Below are 20,575 nucleotides of genomic sequence, written 5' to 3'. Positions count from 1 at the left end.
CTGGTTGTTGGAAAAGCAGCACTATTATGAAACCAGCTGCGCTTCTGTCACACTATTTAAAAGTGTAGTTAAGTTTGTGGCATGTGAACTACTTTCTGCCAGCACTGAGTTTAGTATGGATTGAACTTGGCTGTCATGTTGATCATGATTAAAGCATTTTCAATTGGACACTCTAAAACCCATGTGGTTTTTTTTCATCGGGATCAAAAATGTTCCACGCAATTAAATGCCATCTCGCCATGCATAAATCAGAGTTGTGGTTTTATTGGCGCTAAATACCCACAGCACATTCGAATGCGTTCAAAGTCCTGTCATCAGTTAAAACGGCAACAGTGTCATTTCAGAGCTTCAGTCTCTCTGCCACATGCTCATGCCCACAATCTGGAAACTGGCCAACACCGTAGCAAGCTTTCATTATACAACGGTCTTTATTTATTTATATATTTGGAATTGAACACCATGTCTGATTAATTAGCATCCAGATTTCTGTGCAGTGGCTTTTAGCTTTGAAAACCTCATGAAATCTAAATTAGGCTTCTGTAGCTATTAGTTCATATGTGTTGGCTTAAAGGCCATCTGTATGTTAAGGTTCTCATTAACATGGATATTTTTGTCATATAAAATGATCTTTCTACACCCCTGCAGAATCATTGGTAACATCTTTTCAAAAACATATCACATTTTCAATCTCAAAAGTATTGTTTTCTAACACAAACATTACTGTAGCAGTGGTAATTGATAGCAGTGCACTAAGGTAGCACCCTTATGATTTACTATCATCATGATATTATTATTTTATTTGTATTTACTGTATATACTATTATTGTACTTAATGAGCTTTTATTATTTGTAATAGTATTATTTAAGTTGTCATTTTAATATTACATTTGAATGTTTTGTGCTTTTGTTGTTTGTTTGCAGAAATATAGGTTATGTACTAATGAATTCATTCATTCATTTTCCTTCAGCTTAGCCCCTGATTATTAGGGATCATCACAGTGGAATGAACCACCAACTATTCAGGCACACTGCAAAAAATGCTTTTCTTACTTAGATTTTTTGTCTTGTTTCAAGTCCAAATATCTACAAATTCTTAAATCAAGAAGCATTTTCTAGACAAGCAAAACATATTGTCTTGTTTTAAGAAATAATATGCCACAACGAAGTGAGTTTCTCCTTAAATCAAGCGAAATAATCTGCCAATGGGGTAAGCAAAATAATCTTGTTTTTCGATTTGTGAGAAGATTATTTTGCTTACCCCATTGGCAGATTATTTTGCTTGATTTAAGAAAAAACTCACTTCATTTTGGCATATTATTTCTTAAAACAAGACAATATGTTTTGCTTGTCTAGAAAATGCTTCTTGATTTAAGAATTTGTAGATATTTGGACTTGAAACAAGACAAAACATCTAAGTAAGAAAAGCATTTTTTGCAGTGCATATACTGCAACTCAATACTGGAAAACAGCCATACACTCTCACATTCACTCACACTCATACAGTATGGCCAATTTAGCTCATCCAATGCATCTATAGCACGTCTTTGGACGATGGGGGAAACTGGACCACCCAGAGGAAACCCATGCGAACACAGGGAGAACATGCAATCTTCTCATAGAAATGCCAACTGGACCAGCCGAGACTTGTAAAAATGACCTTCTTGTTGTAAAGCGACAGTACCATTGAGCCACTGTGCCGCCCTAATAAACATGATTATTTAAAAAATATTCAGTTATGTGATTGAAAGTTTAATCTTGCAGCTCATTGTAGATCTGCCTTTATAATTATTGTTAAAGCATTTCAGCCCCATGGAGAAAGGATTGTTATAATTTTACTTCTGCAAGCTGACTGCACTCTATAGATATTTCTAAAGGCGACGGAATTCTGTGGCAGCTGCCATTGAGATGAATGGAAATAACAGAGGGCTCTCTTCAGGTATTTTAGATCTTCTTGCCACCTGCTCGGCAGACTAGTAATATCAAGTTGAAAATTATGGCTTTGCTCAGCTGTAAACCTAAATAATATTGTACACAAAAAGAACAAGCTCTTCAATATGTTCCACACTGTGTGTCAATAAAAAAAATATGCTGGGAAAGAAAATTGCAGATGTCTGTTTCAGAGCATCTGTAGACTTTTGAACGCCTGTTCACAAGTTTTTCTCTATAAATATGCTGGGTTGTGACAACATAATGTTTTTTATCTTGTCATGAGAATCAGTACCATGCAAATTTAGCAATTTTGGACTTTTAAATTAATGTGTTGTGAACCAGAAATATGTAAGACAACATATTGCCTTTAGACTGTGGATGCTGATGAATGATTAAATATCGATAACTATTTAAAGCAATACACCTTATTAATGGTTTATTTCGCACAGATGCCATTAATGTGCATGTCTCTGAAGCACATCTGGCTCACGTGCAAAACATGCACAGCTGGTGAGTTTAATTTGTTTATCTGAAACAGCTTAGCATATTTCTTCTAACTCAAGAGGACATTTAGCTCAGGAACATAATATATAAATACAGACATTTCGTCCATACATAAAAGGAGGTGAAGTGGGCAAATAACTAAATGCCATGTCTTTAACATGCCATGGACATTCATGAGTAAACGTTGACCTTTTCACATTCTCAGACTATTTGTTCACATGGATGAACACATGCAGCAGTTGCCAGTGTGCAAATCTAAGATGGTGCTTTTGGCACATTGTATTTTAGTTATTATATTTATCATTAAATGGTTCTATACCTTTTTTCCACAATCATAGAAGCATTTTTTACAGTAAAACATATTCTTTTGCGTGTGAATGTTTCTGTTTTGAGTCGTTTGTACATTTTCATGCCAATGAAGTGCATGCATATTTTACTAAAAAAATGAAAATTTACTCACTGTTAAGTGATAAAAGTGGTTCGAATCCTTAATCAGTGTTTTTTATTCTGTTGAACACAAAACAAAGTATATTGAAGAAAAATTAAAACATGTAGGACAGACTCAGTGATACCTGTTACATTACAGCAAAAAGGTTGCTGGTTCGAGTCTAGTTGGAGTTTCTGTGTGGAGTTTGCATGTTTTCCCTGTGTTTGTATCTGGATGCTCTGGTTTTCCCTACAGTCCAAAGCATGCTTGTCAACATTGGGATAGGAAAATAGGAGATATGCCCCATTCACTCTATAACTTCAACATTCTGATTAAAGAGCAGCAAATGAGTCTCTCATTTAGATTTTTCTCTTTAAAATGCACACATCTAACGTTATATTGAAAGCATTCAATTGCTTTTCTAAGCTTTTATGCTCATTTAAGACAAAATTAGTTGTGTTTAAAAGAAAAACCCACTAAGATCGACATCTTTAGCTGTTATCATTATTAATTTTTTGTTTATGTCTGTTTAAACACAAACCCAAAATATAGACTTTTGCTTCATTTCAAATGGCATGTATGTAGAATCTGTTTGAGAAACAGCATCTATTTTTCACCATGGAATGCATCAGTTGACAGTCACACACTCTACACACTCAAAAAGTATATTTTTTTACTTGTTCAAACTACTTAATTAAAATTAGCTGAAACAACACAATTCTTAAGACTTCATTGGAATAACTTTATATACATAAATTTGTTAAAGTGTTAAGTTAACTTAATCAATTTGTGTTGGGACAACATGAATGAATTGTGTGGAACCCTGTATTTTTTACAGTGCTTGAACTGACTGTTTTGAGAATTGCATAAGAGGAGCAACAGTGCCTGTAATGGAAAGGAAGGGAACCCCTCAATTTTTATATTTATTTCAAAGTGTTTTCTTGCCTTAATAAAATGAAATCACAGAACAGATTCACATTTAAGACCAAGGAGCATCCCCTGGTGTTTCGGTGGTATGTGTTGCATATAGGGAGGATTAGCTCTTTTATGTCTATTGCTCCCCTTCATAGAAAGATTGCAAATTTGGGAGAAATATGGGAAAATTTTACCTTTACGGGATGATAGCGGGATAGACTGTAAAATATGGGAGAATCCCTGGAAAAATGGGAGGGTTGACAGGTATGGTCCAAAGACATGCTGTATAGGTGAATTGGGTAAACAAAATTAGCTGTAGTGTATGAGTGTGTGTGTCAATGCGAAAGTGTATGTGTGTTTTCCAGTACTGAAACCAAAATTCCATCTTATACCAAAATCTTTGGTTTTAGGTGAGCTATACCTTTAACAATGACATCCATACTTTTAACCAATCATTGCTTGCCGTCTTTAACAATTTGTGTCATTTCACTGAGAAGTTGAAAGTTCACATCACACTGTTTCCAAAAATCACAACAACACCTTAAGTCAAATAGTTCATGCCAAAACGGTGCAATTTTTTAAAATTCTGAACGTGGCATAAGGCTAAATTATCTGTTTGTTGAGACTTGGGAGTATATTTATGTAAGAGTTTAACACCTCAAGTGTTTATTCATTGTATTTAAATCAAATAATGGTTTTTAGCAGCTCCCTTCGGTGTAGCTCTTTGTTTATAATATTTGCTCTTGACTCCAGTCTGGCCAGACACACTGCCAGTGGCCAAACAAAATAAAACCTTGAAACCTCACCAAAACATCAGCGAAGCCAGCATGGATCCCATTGGCCAAATTGGTTATAGTCAAGGGAATGTTTCCCTGACAACAATTTTTGTAAATGCTAAAAACAAAAACAACACCATAGGGCGAACGATAGCCAAAAATGCAGATTTAAAAGAAGCTCATATATTTTCATGCTGGTTTGCAGATGTCTTTTTTTATTTATTGTTGAAGGCTTTGGATTCTAATAACCCAGGCCATCACTCATATTTTTTTCATTTGACTTTCTTTCACCAGCCTCTGTTCTCGCTTATTTTTTCATTTGTCTAGGAGATGTGATCCCCGGAGGTATGACTCTAAATGAGAGCGTACCTGCATATCATTACATCATTCCCCAAGTAGTCCAGTATGACACGGGGCCGGCGTCCCATTTAAGCACCCTTTCCCATAATTCATCGGTGCTGGGCTCAGCATCTGACTGAATCCGTTAGTCAAGGGCTAGAGAATCGAGCTGAGATTGCAAGTGCTAGTGATTCAGAGAGAGTTAGAATGGCTAAAAATCTCACCAGATAAACCAATCCTCAAAGCCTGTTACCTTGAGGGGAAAAAATAAAAAAAATCCAGCCCTCCTAGAGTGCAGCGACAGCCACTGTGGTTAATAAAACAGGTACTCTGAGGTGCACAAATCAGCGGATTTTTCTTCTTTCCCCTGCTGTCTTGGACAAATCCAGTGAGCCATCAGACTTCCAGTGTCAATTTACTTTTTTTCCAGTCCTCACTGCGGAACAATCAAGCTCAACAAGCAATAGATAGCAATAATGTAATCATAAAAAGCCCACTCTAGACTCTGAGATCTTGACTCTTGAGCTTCTGTTTTTGTTAGGTTTGTTCAGATGTGTCATCTGGGGCACAAGTTCCCCCCAAGCCAGTGCACAATTGCTTATGTTTTGATGAAGTGATGTTGGGCAGATTGTGGAAGATATTTCTGCAGCCAGGCAGATCGAGAGTTTCCTGCCATTAGTGGGTCTGTGAAAATTTTCTTCATTATCATTATGGAAAATAGTAGTGCTTCATGCATCATGTTTGAATGGGGGAAAAGAGGGAAGATGGATTTATTGAATCTCCCAGAAAGCAATCGAGCTGTTCAGTTTGTAGTCCTAAATCTTGGAAGAAAAATATCATTCAAGTTATTCAGAATTTCAAACGCATTATTATAAACACAATTTTGATTTATGAGTAAAATAAGGAGTAATCTTCAGGAGACTTGCACATGTTTATGCTACAGCACAGTCTACTATTTAAAGAAAGACTTGAGCTTTGTATTGTGGCACAGTAGCTTGGTGGAAGTGTCCATTATAAGAGGGGTTCACTGTGGTCCTGAAGAACTGAAGTGTATGTGAAGTGGGGCCTTAGTTTGCTGCTTTTAGCTGACAGGAGTTGTGTTGTTTTTTCAGAGCATGAACAAATGTGGGACCACATCCACATTTGTTACAGTACGTTGCCAATTATATTTAAACTAAACACATTTAAAAAATGTTAAGCTTATAAAGTTTTAGTTTTTAACATTTAACTCTCAATGCATGAAGAGAACTCCCACACAAAATGTGAGAATTGCAGTCATCTGAACAAGTAAATAGAGAGCTGGGCTACAATGCAACAAAAACAAACTTACATGCTTTTAACTGAACATCTTGTGACATCAATTAATATTTAATCTTTATTTCATTTATACAGTGACAAATATGTGCAGCGTTAAATCTAATTATATTTTTAGTTAATGTTTTTGAAAGCTACTGTTACATTCACAGTAACAGTAGTGATCCTGAGGTGATCCTGAGGTGTTCCCAGGACAGCAGAGAAAGACATAGTCCCTCCAGCGTGTCCTAAGTCTTCCCCGAGGCCTCCTCCCGGTAGGTCATGCCTGGAACACTCTCTAGTTAGGCATCCAGGAGCCATGGAAAACAGGTGCCCAAGCCACCTCAGCTGACTTCTCTCGATGTGGCAGAGCAGCGGCTCTTCACCCTATATATAAGGGTGCACCCTTCTTTACCACAATGAGCTGGTACATTGACTGGGTAAGAATTTTTCTCCAACCTGGAAAAAAACAAGGGGCCCCACACTGGAGCTAGGCCTGGGGTTGGGGCTTGTATGGAAGTGCTTGGTGGCTGGGTTTTTTCCCACGAACCTGGCCGGGCTTAGCCTTAAGGAGCAATGTTAAACCATCCTCCTGCAGGAGTTACTTAATGAAAAAAGTAACTAATTACCAGGGAAAGTAACTATTGTGTTACTTTAAAAAAAATCTAATTTGTCAAATGACTATAAAATAAATGTGCACTACACTAATTGTGTACACAATGTGACGTAAGGTGCTTCATTAGATTAGAATTATTTGTCACCGACACAGAGAGACTCTTTTTTGCTGGGCATAAGTTACAGAAAACATAAACATTCGTGCCTTTCACCTCAATGAGGTAAAAGTAGTGCTGTTTGCAAACACTACCTTTGAACTTGTTGGATTTGTCATCGTCTGACTCCTTATTCCCATCACTACTGATGAGTTAGACAACCTAAATACAGCAAACTTCACAAAAGTATTACAGGAGTAGAGTTGAGGTATGACTATGTGGAATTAAAGATGTAGATTGCAAACGTCTCTGTTAAATTAAAAACCTAATTGAAATCCCTAAAGAAAACCACAGTGAATCAGCCTTCTAGACTGGCCTACTAACTAACATCATGAACATATATATTATTTTTGGAGCTCAATTGAGGTCGCTTGCAACTAGCAATTGTGCTGATGTCAATAGAGCATCCGAGGTTAATTTACTCTCTATCTATAAGCTATGTCAAGTAACTCTGAAGTATCGGGGGCAATTTTGCATAGTTCTTAAAATCAACTTTTTCTCACAGCCAAAGAAAGATGCTATATTTAAATATGTAACAGCCGCTACATTTTTGTGATAGGTCTGTCAGTAGCATCATCTCCGTAGGCTCAAAATATTTCATTTTCCCCTCTGCTTGTTTCACATCTCCCAACATTTGAAATCAGCTTAATTTTCTCCCCTTAGTTCGACAGACTCGTCTCAGGCAGGGCTTACATGCTGAGATCCCTGCTTCACAATACTGATGCAATCAGTGGGTGCGCTCGATGCCCAGATAGCTGCTGCTTTTTCTGTCTTCCTCCCTGTCTCCGTCTTGTTCTGTTTCAGGATGTAATTATGTGCAATGTTGGGTTACTTTTGAAATGTAATCCACTACAGACTACAAATTGCAGAAGTCAATTTGTGAGCAGCAACATAATGCTTTAAACTAAAGCTCTGGCCATACGTTTAAGTGCTCTTATCATGGTTATGTTCTTATAGCTAAGGCAAATAAAAGAAGGCATACTTTTTTGTTCAATAATTTATAAATAACAACTACAGTTTTAAGGAATTTATTCTATGTCCTGTTGAAAATGTATGGCTCGTCATGAAAAAGGAGAAACTGATAATGATGACCACTGAATAAACATTTTTTGCGTGTAAAACTTTACCAATTTGTATCAATTTCCAGATGATAAGATATTGTATTGAATGCAAAGTTGCAAAAGTGCGAGGCTGTGTTAAACATGCCTCTGTGTTGCAGGCATCAAAAGGAAAATGTGTTAATCTTTACAGAATACAATTTATTTGCTCTGTGAAAACACTGGAACGTTTTCTTTGTGCTTTTGACATTTAAATAAAAGTTAAATGTGCCCTATAATGAAAATCTGGGTATACCAAGGAATAGTAGAATAATCCAAGATCAGCATATGTAAATGGGGATATTGTGGGCCTCAGACAGCACTGTTTCCTTGTTCTCATGTAAATTCCCGGTCTACATTGGGCCAATCATAGGACAAAAACAACTGTGACAAGACTCATGGGCCATGCTACTTTAGGTCGTTCATCCAGACCTCACGAGCAGCCATCATCAAAAGAACACTACTGATATGCAGCTCTGAGATCATAAGAAAAGCTCTGAATTCATTAATATGTACGCCTCAGGCTGCTTTTGATGAGTCAAATGTTTTCTAGTGATACAACAATGATCATTTTCCGTCTTTAGCTGTTTTAAGCATATATTTCACTTAATATGTATGTGGGGCTTTTATTTTGAAAACGTGAACCCCAAATTGTTCACTGTGCCCTACTGGGCAACGACCGCACAAGACATGTTTTAAACTTGCCCTAGGATGTAAAATACAAGATTTACAGATTACACACCGATCACTCCGAACGCGTTTTTCTGTTCCAAAAGCGCGAGGCGCACCACACTGCCTTTTTTTATTGAAAAGAAAAAAAGATGTTGCTAGGCAATCACTGATTCAGCTGGGTATTGTGCGAGAGTGTTGCTGTTGATATTGGTATAATTTTAGTATTTAATCATATTGTGAAATTCAAGATTTGTAAGTCATACTGCACCGGATTACTCAAAAGAGCAACCACAAGTCTCTCCTCCATCTTCAAAAGTCTCCATAGTTGTCTTGATAACACAAACACAGCAGGGACCTCAATGGAAACCCCGCCTTTGCTTTCATTTGATTGGAGAATGAAAAGATGCGACTGACGTAGCCTGCTTTTTCTGAGGTTACTTTTTTCAGCTGCAAGCACACAGCAAGCAAGGGCAAAACTTGAGGCACAGCACGGGGTAAAAGGTTTTGATTCATGTCTTTTAAAGCAGTTTTTGAGATAAGTTTAGGAAAATTACCACCTACGCATGCGTAAGGAAATTAATAGGTATTAACGGTGTTCGGTACAAGATTAAAATAGTGTTCTGTATAGGGCGCTTAACTTCAATTCACTGGCAAAAGTAGACATTGTTTTAAGTCTTATTAAAAACCAATGTCAGAATATACTATTATTGTGTTAAACTTGAAGTTAATGTTGTATTTAATAACTTTTTATGAAAGTTTGACATATTATAACTTTACAATCATTTAATTTTTATATCATATAAAAATTAACCCGTATTTATTCAGAGATTGGCTTTAAAAAGTAATCTGTATGGATTGTTGTGTACAGAACATGATTAGTCTACGTTAGGGTAGGTTTAATTGTATCTTTTGTTAATTTATCATGTTTATTGTGAAATTTCAAGAGTATGTTTCAACAAACACTTCTAGACTGCTGAATCGTGTCAAATCAATCCGATCAACTGTCATATTTTCATGCAAAAGTTTTCTTTGACTCTTACCTAAAAAAAAAATAAACGATACATATCTATCACTATCTTTTGTCAAGTTTATTTACAGTTTAGCCTTTATCCACAACAGATCTGGTGAGCAAAATAGGTTAACGTTTCTCTGATGGATTTGTATTAGGGTTGTGAATTAAGGCATACATAGTTTACAGAATAAAACAAAAATGTTTATACATTATATATATATATATATATATATATATATATATATATATATATATATATATATATATATATATATACATACATACATAAAAAAATTTATAAAACAAAATATGTTTTACTTTAAGACAACTATAAATCATAAAGCCACGGAAAATTAAGAAAGAAAACTTTCATTATTTAGGTATGCGATTACTCCATTTTTCTACCCCTAGTCATTGCTGTGCCCAATTTAGTGCCAAAAAAAAAAAGATTAAATTTGTGTCATCGTTATCTGTACAGTCATAATGCTTCATTTTTCAAATAGACTAAGATATGATTTAGCTTATTGATTGTCTATGGTTGAAGGCTGTGTGCAGTGGTCCTGCAGCCTTTAAGTGATGGTGTTAACCTCAGATACTGAATGCTACCTACTCGTTTAATGTATGCAGTGAGGGCACTCTCAACGATTACCATTATTAATGCTATCTATCAGCTCAGCACTTGGCCACTGTTCCATGCAACTCCTGCTTCCCTTACAGTAAGATTATACACGTTTTTATATCGGCGGCTGAGAAAATGGCCCGAGGGCAATCCAATTACGATGCCTCAAAACCTTACTATGTTAACTTTCCCTGAAGGCCACATTAGTTAACAGTTCCCAAGTTGCCACTTGCCATGCGCTAATATGCCATTGTCAGCATGTATTTTAGTTACTTGTTATTCAAAGTCTCTTCGATGCCATCAAACTCGACTGAATTGATTTTGAACAAATCAAGAAACTGATGTAGTCATAGTAAGGTCTATGTCAAACAGGAGTGTACAGGACTTGCATTTGCTAACTCCAAACCACTACCAGTGTGCAGCATCCACTTGGATGACCAGCTATTCGGTGGATGGGGATAATTGGGAGGCCATAACCATAAGGGCCAATGGAGGGACTTTGGCCAGGACACCGGGGTTACACCCCTACTCTTTATGAGAAGTGCCACAGAGAGTCAGGACCTCAGTTTAACGTCTCATCCGAAAGACAACACCCACTGACAGTATAGTGTCCCCTTCACTTTACTGGAGCATTAGGACTCACACAGACCACAGGTTGAGCGCCCCCTGCTGGCCTCTTAAACGCCGCTTCCAACAGCAACCTAGTTTTCCCATGTTGTCTCCCATCCAGGTACTGACCAGGCTCAGCCCTGCTTAGCTTCAGTGAGTAACCTTGGGCTGCAGAGTGATATGGCTGTGGCTCAAATGAAAAGCCAACGAGAATCGTCTTGAAGGGGGCAGGGCATATCAGATACTAGAGAGCATTTGATTGGTCAAGATCTGATGAGAAACAGAAGTATGAGGTGACGTGAATAAAATTGTTACAAGCTTTACATGTTTATATGAGTTTTGTATCTATTAAATGTGTGTTTTGTCACTGTTTTAGATTATATATTAATTGTAAATTAATAAAATATACAGCAAATGAAAAGTAAATAACAATAAGTAATAAAAAATAAAAATAGAAATTATTGCTAAAATTATAATAATTACTAGAATAAAAAGTGCAGATTATTTAAATAAGGCAAATTAGTTGATTAGCCATTTCTAATGGTGTCATATATTTTGCAGTTATTATATTTTGTTCTCTCTAATTAAATAGTAAAGTTTATCTGAGTTATTTATTAAATGATCAATCAATGTTTCTCTCGCGGCTGTGTGTGTGCAGTCAGCTGCGAAAAGGTAATGCAAAAATGCATACAAATAGCGGCAACTTTAGAAAGCAAAAGTCAAATCCAAATCCCAGACATTTTAGGAGATTCTGGAACTACGGCCAGACGCATTTTGGCACAAAAGGCACGTCTCTATGCGTCTGCAGAGCACATTAGATTGTCTGTGTGAGTGTTGATGTGTCTTCGATAGGCATAGGATGATAACCATTTTCAAAGTATACCGCTTTTTTAGGTTTTAAAACCACCAACATCCTAAGTTATGTGTAAGATTTTACATTTATGTTTTTTTTAGGAGAACAGTATCTGCAACAGAAAATATATCCAAAGATGCCATTTTAAATTTTGAAGAAATTTGTTTTTGAAACAAATGAAGTCAGCAGAAGTCAATGATTCATTTGAATTATTTAGTCTGACATGTTTACTGCTCCAAAATATAATATAATATAATATAATATAATATAATATAATATAATATAATATAATATAATATAATATAATATAATATAATATAATATAATATAATATAATATAATATAATATAAAAAATATATTGTTCAAAGAAAGCTGGTTCAAAAAAGATTTTTGCCTTTTACCCAGACATTCAAAAAGAATATATTTCAGAGCAATAATCACAATACCATGAAATCGTGAAACCGTGAGGTTTTTATTCAACGTTATCATACCGTCTTAAACCAGCCCATGCCTATTCTCACGCACACAGAACCAGCGGCACTGGTTGATTGTTCATGAATATTTGGCTTTCTTGGATACAAAAAAGTGTACTAGTATGATAATAATAGTATTATTCATGTCTCACCAACAAATATACTTTGGCGATCGTTATACCTGGGTGGCCCGCCCAATTAAAGTCGAGAAGCACTGGACTCAAACTGCAGCTTGTTTTATTGTTGTGGATAGGTTTTTTTTTAAGATTGTCATACACTAGCATATTAATTATCATCCTTAATGTCCTAAACATCTAACCTCTTTGATGCAATATGATTGGGGCAGATTTGTGGGCAGATAAAGATTTGATCTATAAATATAAATGATTATATTTAGATAATCTAGGCAGATATTCTGAGTTGCCTGAGGGCCTTGGACAAGATTTTTCTGGATGGGTAAATTGGGGATAAATTGGGCCTGGTTTAAAAGTGACCATCAAGCAAAAAAAAAAGCTAATGGATTTTTCAGTGTATATTTCAATGTGACTTTAAAGTTCATTCCTTAATTCTTGTGTCTTCTGCTAACCAGAGTCAGCTTATGAAGAGTAATGTAACCATAAAAGAAAACCCTGGGCCTTTTATAAAATTGCGTACCAACTCAAATGAAGAATGATCTCTTCCCACACATAAATCACTGAGAACTGAGAAAGCTATAAACCTTTTTCACGTTGGAGTATAATTTTCTGGTCCGTATTACAGAATGAAACACTTGTGTTTTTTTAATTAAAATATTCAAGTATGATGTAAAATTAATTGTCTTGCAAAAGAACGGTGACAGAATCTTGCGTTTTTTTATGCATGATTTCACTTCACATCATCACAGTATATGATCCGATTTTGTAAACCTGGCTGCTCAACTATTTATCTCAATAGAAATTCATAGGGTCCTTCAGATGTTTTTTCCGTGAAGGAGCATACTTGACATACTTAAGAGCATTTGTAAAAGCCTGAGCTGTATCTGCATTATAGACACTATTTTCTTTTAACCCCAGCAAATGATCTCGTCTCAACTGCTAATTAAGCATCGAATACAGTTTACAATGAACTTATGCTAATATCAGAGAATAAAAGGATTGCTTGTACTGATCCAGCTGCGATAAAAGTGTAACTTGTTCCATTTTTTATTACATAGTCATGAATGAATTTACAATTGATTTTAGTTTTGAGCTCTGAGATTTAAAAATTTACATGCAAATTCTGTTCGTATTTTCAGAATGTGTGTGTGTTGTTGTGTGTGGGTGGTTTGGTGTTGGGAGGTGGTCTTGTATACCGAGGTGGGATCGAGCAATTGCTGTGAAGTGATTAGATATGTCACTACAGTCTTGCACTCTCACTTGTAATTGGCTCTGAGGACAAGGGGAGGCATGCATGTTCAGCTGCTTATGAAACACTTGTGTGTCTCTTGTTAGCTCTTTTTCTGTTGCTCGAGAGTACAGACTGTTTCTGCCCTGTGGAGATGTCTTTCTTTCTTTGATGTACAGTACAGTATATAGCTACAAAATCTGTTTGTCTGTCTATTAGAGCTGGGCGACTTGACCTAAAATCAAAATCTCGATTAATTGAACATTTTACCTAGATTGCGATTAATGAACGATTATTTTATTTATTTATTTTATTTTTCTGCCCTCTTAGTTCACAGAGAAGTTTTGTACAGTAAATATGCTCATATTACTAGTCAGATGTTTTTGAATGAGCATTGCTTGATTTTAAAATAATTGACGGAAACACACACTATCTACTATCCGTGGTTGTTTATTGAACAACAACGTTGAACAACTGAGATTAAATTACACATTACCTAAAACCAACAGTCAATTTTTCTTATAAAAAGTTAATATAAATAACTAATTATTTTTATTTGTTTTCAAAAGTAGAACATAATATAAAATAAAATAATATTTTAATCAGTGCATTTCTTGCATCTTCTGTAAGCAAATATTTTCTTGTAAATTTTTTTTTTTGTTTTGCAACAGAAAATATGTCGCCTCAAGACATGTACAGTCACATTTTTTAAATGGGTGGTACAGAGTATATTTTTAAGGCTTGGTTGTGTTTATAAGATGCAAAGCAATATTACGTTATTTTTTCATATATCTTAATTTGAATATATACAGCCAGGTATGGACTGGCCATAGGGAACACCGGCCTGTCTGACCTGCTACGGTAATTCTGGCCTGACGCTAGCTCTTTATTTTTTTGAATTCTCTGAAACATAATTAAAATTAAATTGCAAGCACTTCTCTCTTAGTGTCATGTCCTTTGGAAGCTTAAATACAGAAACAGAACATGCTCTGTGGAAATAGCTTTTGGACGGCATTTTAGCTTTCTCTGCTATAACATTACAGCGCCTCTGGCCGTGCTTCTTCGCTGCGCTGAGTGTATACATGTGGTGAATACATGTAACCAGAAGCCCCTGTGATGTCACTAGTCTGTATATATTTTTTTGTAGTGCCCAAACTTAATTGGCTGTAGGCTTTGCTAAGCTAACTCTGTAAAAGCCAATGTCTCCCCTTGCATTGAACTTAGAGTGTATTACATTCAGAGATGTTGTTTATGTTCACACAGATACATTACACATCAACTAAAGTTTAAAATATGATATTGTAGTGGACCACACCTTTAAGATGCGTGCGGGTATGCGGCTGCGCCGAACCATACCCGTGCATTCAACGCCGAAGTATAAATCAGCCTTAACTGAGCTGGGTCACATGACTCCACACATGGTAGGCAAAGTAATTGAAATAATTGACCTGGAAAAATTTGATTGAATATAGGTTCTGAATGTCGATTTTGATAACTTTTCGATTAATCCCCCAGCCCTAATGTCTATTTATCGATATACATAAAGTATAAGCATGTGTATATATGTGTATCCAGATACTGTTAACATCATCTAAATATATTATTGAATTTGTAGATAAACATTTTTTATGTCTGTGTCTTTTAATATTCACTTTTTTTAAAATGACACTTTCAATAATTTGCTGAAATAATGCAATGGCTTCAACTATTTTATTCATTTTTTTTACAGCTCAGTATTTGATTTTAGTAAGTTTAGACAAAGGTTCACTAGTTTCACTGTAATTTCCCTGCATGTGGCCCACATAATATTTTGGCTGAATATTTTGTTTAACAAAGAGACAAAGAATTGCTGGTTTACTGCCATTTTACTGTGCAAAAAATGCCATCTGATTCTTCCAAATGACTAGATGTGATATTCTGTTTGTTTCCAAGAGAAAGAAGCGGTGTCTATAATTTAATGAATTAGTTTTTTGTTAGGTAGCGCTTTGGAAAAGAAATCGGGATTTTACTTAAGTTAATCAGTCTGGTGTAGCACAGCGTTCAGTGTTCTTTTGTGTTTATTTATTTATTTTCCTCTTTCTTTTCTCTTATCTTTCTTACTTTTTTCCCTCTCCTCTTTATTGCTGCCAAAAAGAATAATGTTTAAGTCCCACAGGAAAATAGGCTTTGAGTAAACTTTTACTCCCACCTTTTTTAACTGACATTTTGCATTACTCTTCTCAATATCTGGCTCCCTTGAAACAAAACAAAAACAATTCCGCTATATAAACTCAATATTCATGAGATCATTTGATTTATTACATGTGATTACATTAAAAGAATAATAAAACAAAGTTAACTTACTGGACACAAATGCAGCAGAACATCCTCAGACTCAATCTATATGCAAAGCACAAAATTCTTCATGTTGCACAATGGTATATAAGCGCCTTCCTGCTGTGCTGTAGTGTCCGCCTTAAGCACCAGCAGCATTTGTCTGCCACCAGCTGTCACAAATCTCCAGCATCTCTTTCTCTCAGACTAGCGCTGTGACGCAAAATCAATAGAGCCTCATGGGTCCTTCCATCACCCCAAATATCTGCAGTGAACGGCTGGTTTAAGGCATTCAATAAAAGAGTCCAGTTGCCTAGAGATGGGTTTGCAGAATGGGGCGGGAGACAAATGACTCTTGCTTTAGATCATGTAAGAGCATGCAAGTAGTTGGGTCGGGTTTAGAGGTCTTGATATGTGGATGACTGATGTCTTTTCTGTCTTTTCCACAGCCATCGACAGTCGGATGCTGATGGAAGGACTGCAGAGGTTTGGTCCCATTCCAACGTATCTTCCAGTGCGATACCAGGTATTAAACGCAGAGTCTGCCTTCTTCTTAAAGGAGGCCAACCAGGACATCATGAGGAACTCCAGCCTTCAGGTTCGTACGGAGCTCTTTTTTATTCAGCAGGCCAGAAAGATGCCATCTGTCAATGCCAGTTATGGACCGATGTATGTGGAACAGCCTGTTCCATCAGACCTTCTAGGACCGGGACTCTTTAACAACCCTTCATCCACATCTCCATCATCCACTTCGTCTCCCGTATTTAATTTTAACTGGAAAGTCCAGACTTTCATTATCAGTGAGCGAATCCACCCTAGTTGGCCAAAGGTTCAGGTTCTCTTCTACGTTGTTGGCCGGGACTGGGATGACTATAGCGCTGTGGACAAGTTGCCGTGTGTCAGGATGTTTGCCTTTCACGAAACCCAAGAGGTACGAGGCACTTGTCGTCTGAAAGGAGAACTTGGGCTGTGCGTGGCTGAGCTGGAGCCATTGCCTAGCTGGTTTAGTCCCCCTAGTGTCATACCAGGTCGACAGAGATCACCTGAGATGGTTGAAGGCACTCCTGTGGAGCTGTACTACATGCTACAATTCACAGACTCTGGGGAATGCAGCTCGGAGGACTCCCGCAAGACTAACTCCATCCGCACTGGGCAACTGGGCCCAGCTGGTTACTTCTCAGGGCCAACACCCATGCGCAGGATTGGCAGCGTTAGACTATTTCAACCACTCTCTGAGCTACGTTTGGACAGCAACTTTGTGGTGATGGTTCCCTCCAGACCTATCAGGCAGAGGGAGACGGTGTCAGCCTTCCTTGCGGTCTCAACCCTTTCATCGGTAGAAATATTCACTCTAAGGTGAGTGATGAATCTGGTTTTAAGTCATATTTTGTGTTTACATAGCAGCCAGTTCAGAAAACTATTGGCAGCTCTGATAAAATTTTTCCTTCAAAAAAATATGGAATTTGGAAGTTGTTGTCAATATCCACTTGGCTCAAAAAAACATGATCTATCAATTTGAATGGGCATGTGGTTTTCTGAGGTAGACCGAGTAGATAAATTGACTATTTCAGTTTATGTTTGGTTCTTGCGTTTTTGTGTGCTCTCAGAATTCATTGCGGTTGACACAAGCTGTGTTTATCATCACTGCATGTGGTCGAGTATGTACAAAGTTCCCACAGTACTAGAAATATCAGGCTATTTCAAAAGTGCTATTTCCAGACCTGAAAAAAACTCACAAATTAATAAAACCTTAAAAGGTCATAGAGAAGTCAGGGAAATTTCTATAGTGTACTTGCTTTTTCTTTATTACCTCAGAAGTTTCTTCTTAGGCTAAAACTACTCTTTGAAACAATGTTCTGTATATGATCATTTTTAAAAAGCCTCCTCTTGTCAAAAGTTTAAAAAAATACCCTAAAAGACATTTGTTTTTTCCTTTTGCATTGTATATTTTTACCATAAGTATAAAAGAATGTCGCCTTACCGCAAAAAAAGTCAAGTCACAGCTTTTTAATAAGACTAAATTAAGTAAATTACAGACTTTGATAAAGTAAATTGGCCATACATAGTGTATGAGTGTGAATGTGAGAGTGTATGGGTGTTTTCCAGTACTGGGTTGCAGCTGGAAGTTGGCGGTTCATGGTTGCGACCCCTGATAAATAAAGGAACTAAGCCGAAGAAAAATGAAATGATCAATTGAACAATTTGAATGGGTGTTGGTCTTGGCAGCATAGACCTGCTACGCTGCTGCTTTGGTTATAATGGAAGTATAGAGGCATTCTACTGTGAGTATACACTCTCAAAAATAAAGGTATGTAAGCTGTCACTGGGGTGGTACCTTTTTAAAAGGTACACATTTATCCTTAAAGGGTCTGTATTGGTACATCAAAAGTATATGTTAGTACCTAAAAACATTTAAGAGGAATGTTTTTTTACTTTTTTACTTTTTAGGTACTAATATGTTCCCTTGAGGTATTAATATGGACCTTTTAGGTACAAGTTTATACCTTGTGAAAAGGTAGCACCCCAGTGACAGCTCGCGTACCTTTATTTCTGAGAGTGGATTCACAGACATGCAGTCTGAGAATATAACACACTGCTCCTTCAATAATAAACATGTAACCCCCAGATCTAAACATACTTTAGATGGAGCTGGGGCTGAGGAGGGTATCCAAGGAAAATGAATGAATGAATAAAAGCATGTCATCTTTCATTTCCCTCCAAAATATCCTGTTGCATGAATAGGCAAATAGGCGGGTCAACAAAAGCCAGTTTTTTTAGCCATTTTTAAGTGTGCATATTTATCTATACTAGGGATGCACCGATTTGATACATGGATTGGATATCGGTTTGATACCGCTTATTTGGTACCAATCCAAATTTGATCTTGTTTGTACGCTAAATTCTGTGGAACTTATAAGCCAACAAAAGCCATAAAGGTAGCCTAATATAAGGCACTAGAAAGTTGTCCTGTAGGCCTCCTACTGTATATCCCAAATGTTCTGAAGCCATTGGATAGTTTAATGTTAAGTACAGCTGAATATCCAAATGCTTAAATCATGTTGACTTCAGCACTTCCCTCTACTGCGTATGTCAATCGTTCTTCATTCATTCACAATTCAAACTGCGTGTCGCGTTCGTTTATGACAACACAAAACTCTCCAAGACTATTTGTTAATATTAGTTTAAATAACCAGTGGATAAATGCATTTAGTTTTGCATTAAATGGGTTCATTTTGACCTGCAAAAAAGAAAAAAAAGGTATCAGGATCCAATCTGTATCTCATAATTACTCATGAATTTGGTATCGTATCGGTTTCAAAAAATGGTATAGGTGCATCTCTAATCTCTACATTCTCATTCATTCATTTTCTTATTGGCTTAGTCCCTTTATTAATCTGAGGTTGCCACAGCAGAGTGAACCAACTTATTCAGCATATGTTTTACGCAGCGGATGGCCTTCCAGCTGCAACCCATCACCCATACACTTCCATTTACACATATACACTACGGACAATTCAGCATATTCAATTCACCTGTACCACATGAATTTGGACTTGTGGGGGAAACCAGAGCACCTAGAGGAAACCCATGCAAACACAGGGAGAACTCCACACAGAAATGCCAACTAACCCAGCTGAGGCTTAAACCAGCCATCTTCTTGTTGTGAGGGGACAGTGCTACCCACTGCGTCATCGCGCCACCCCTTAACCATATCAATTTCAATTTAATATTAGTGTTTACTCTTCATTTTTTTCCACTGCCCTTGAAAACTTTTGTTCCACAGTGACTCCACCTGCAAATCAATATTTGGAAGTTTAAATTGTGATATTCATTAGATGACACACCTAAACACCCTAAAGGCAATTCAGTATATTAGCCTTCCATAACAATTACTAATTAACTCTCAATTAGTAGCTTTAACTCTTAATTAGTAAAATGCATCTGCATACAAATGAATGATTCAGCGAAGAGCTGTGCAAACTACACAGTATGACCTGTACTAAATTAATTTTCCTCGCAACCCCGGTGAGCAAAAGTGAGGAAATTCTTTATTGATTCATTGAGTGTTGAGCTCTAATTAGAACAAGCAGATTTGATGAAGCGACTAAAGACATTCTGTGCAAGTGAGTAAATGACCGTGAGAGAAATTAATGTTTGTATTCTTCCACGCCTGGTATCTTAATCATGCTTCAAGTTAAACACTGACAACTTGGCAATTCAGTCAACATCGGTTACCATTAGCTCGGCCACTCTCTCAACTGTGCAGTATAATAAACTTTAGGCATTCTGCTCTTAATATAAACCAGTTTTACACCTCATTTTGGCGAAAACTGCCATGAATGAAGCTAAGCAGGCAGAAATGAAAAGTTGAGGAATTAATTGCCTTTGATGTAGACAGAAATAAAGAAGCTCCTGGCAGATGCGTTGTTTTCGGAAATGTTCTCCAAGGGTGCTCCAACATTAGAAACAGCAGCTTCTAATAGAGTTATCAGGCTGGCTTTAATTAATGCAGATAGAAGAAGTTTAGTCTTCAATAGCGTGTAAAAATTTGTGATGTCTTGGGTAATGTAGTGCTTTGGGAAAGCGCTCAGTGATGTCGATTCCTCTGTA

The 20,575-nt window shown here is 36.7% G+C and overlaps 1 protein-coding gene across 1 annotated transcript in view; it reads left to right on the top strand.

The window, feature by feature from the left end:
- Nucleotides 1-20,575, top strand: part of si:dkey-112m2.1 — a 224,052-nt gene that overhangs the window by 48,131 nt on the left and 155,346 nt on the right. Inside the window, exon 2 of the mRNA XM_009295369.5 lies at nt 16,414-17,320. Coding sequence (XP_009293644.1) covers nt 16,414-17,320 — 907 coding nt within the window. The remainder of the gene's footprint in view (nt 1-16,413; nt 17,321-20,575) is intronic.

The sequence above is a fragment of the Danio rerio genome, chromosome 21 (genome assembly GCF_049306965.1).
Source record: "Danio rerio strain Tuebingen ecotype United States chromosome 21, GRCz12tu, whole genome shotgun sequence".
NCBI lineage: Eukaryota > Metazoa > Chordata > Actinopteri > Cypriniformes > Danionidae > Danio > Danio rerio.
This window is presented reverse-complemented; position numbering and strand designations above follow the sequence as displayed.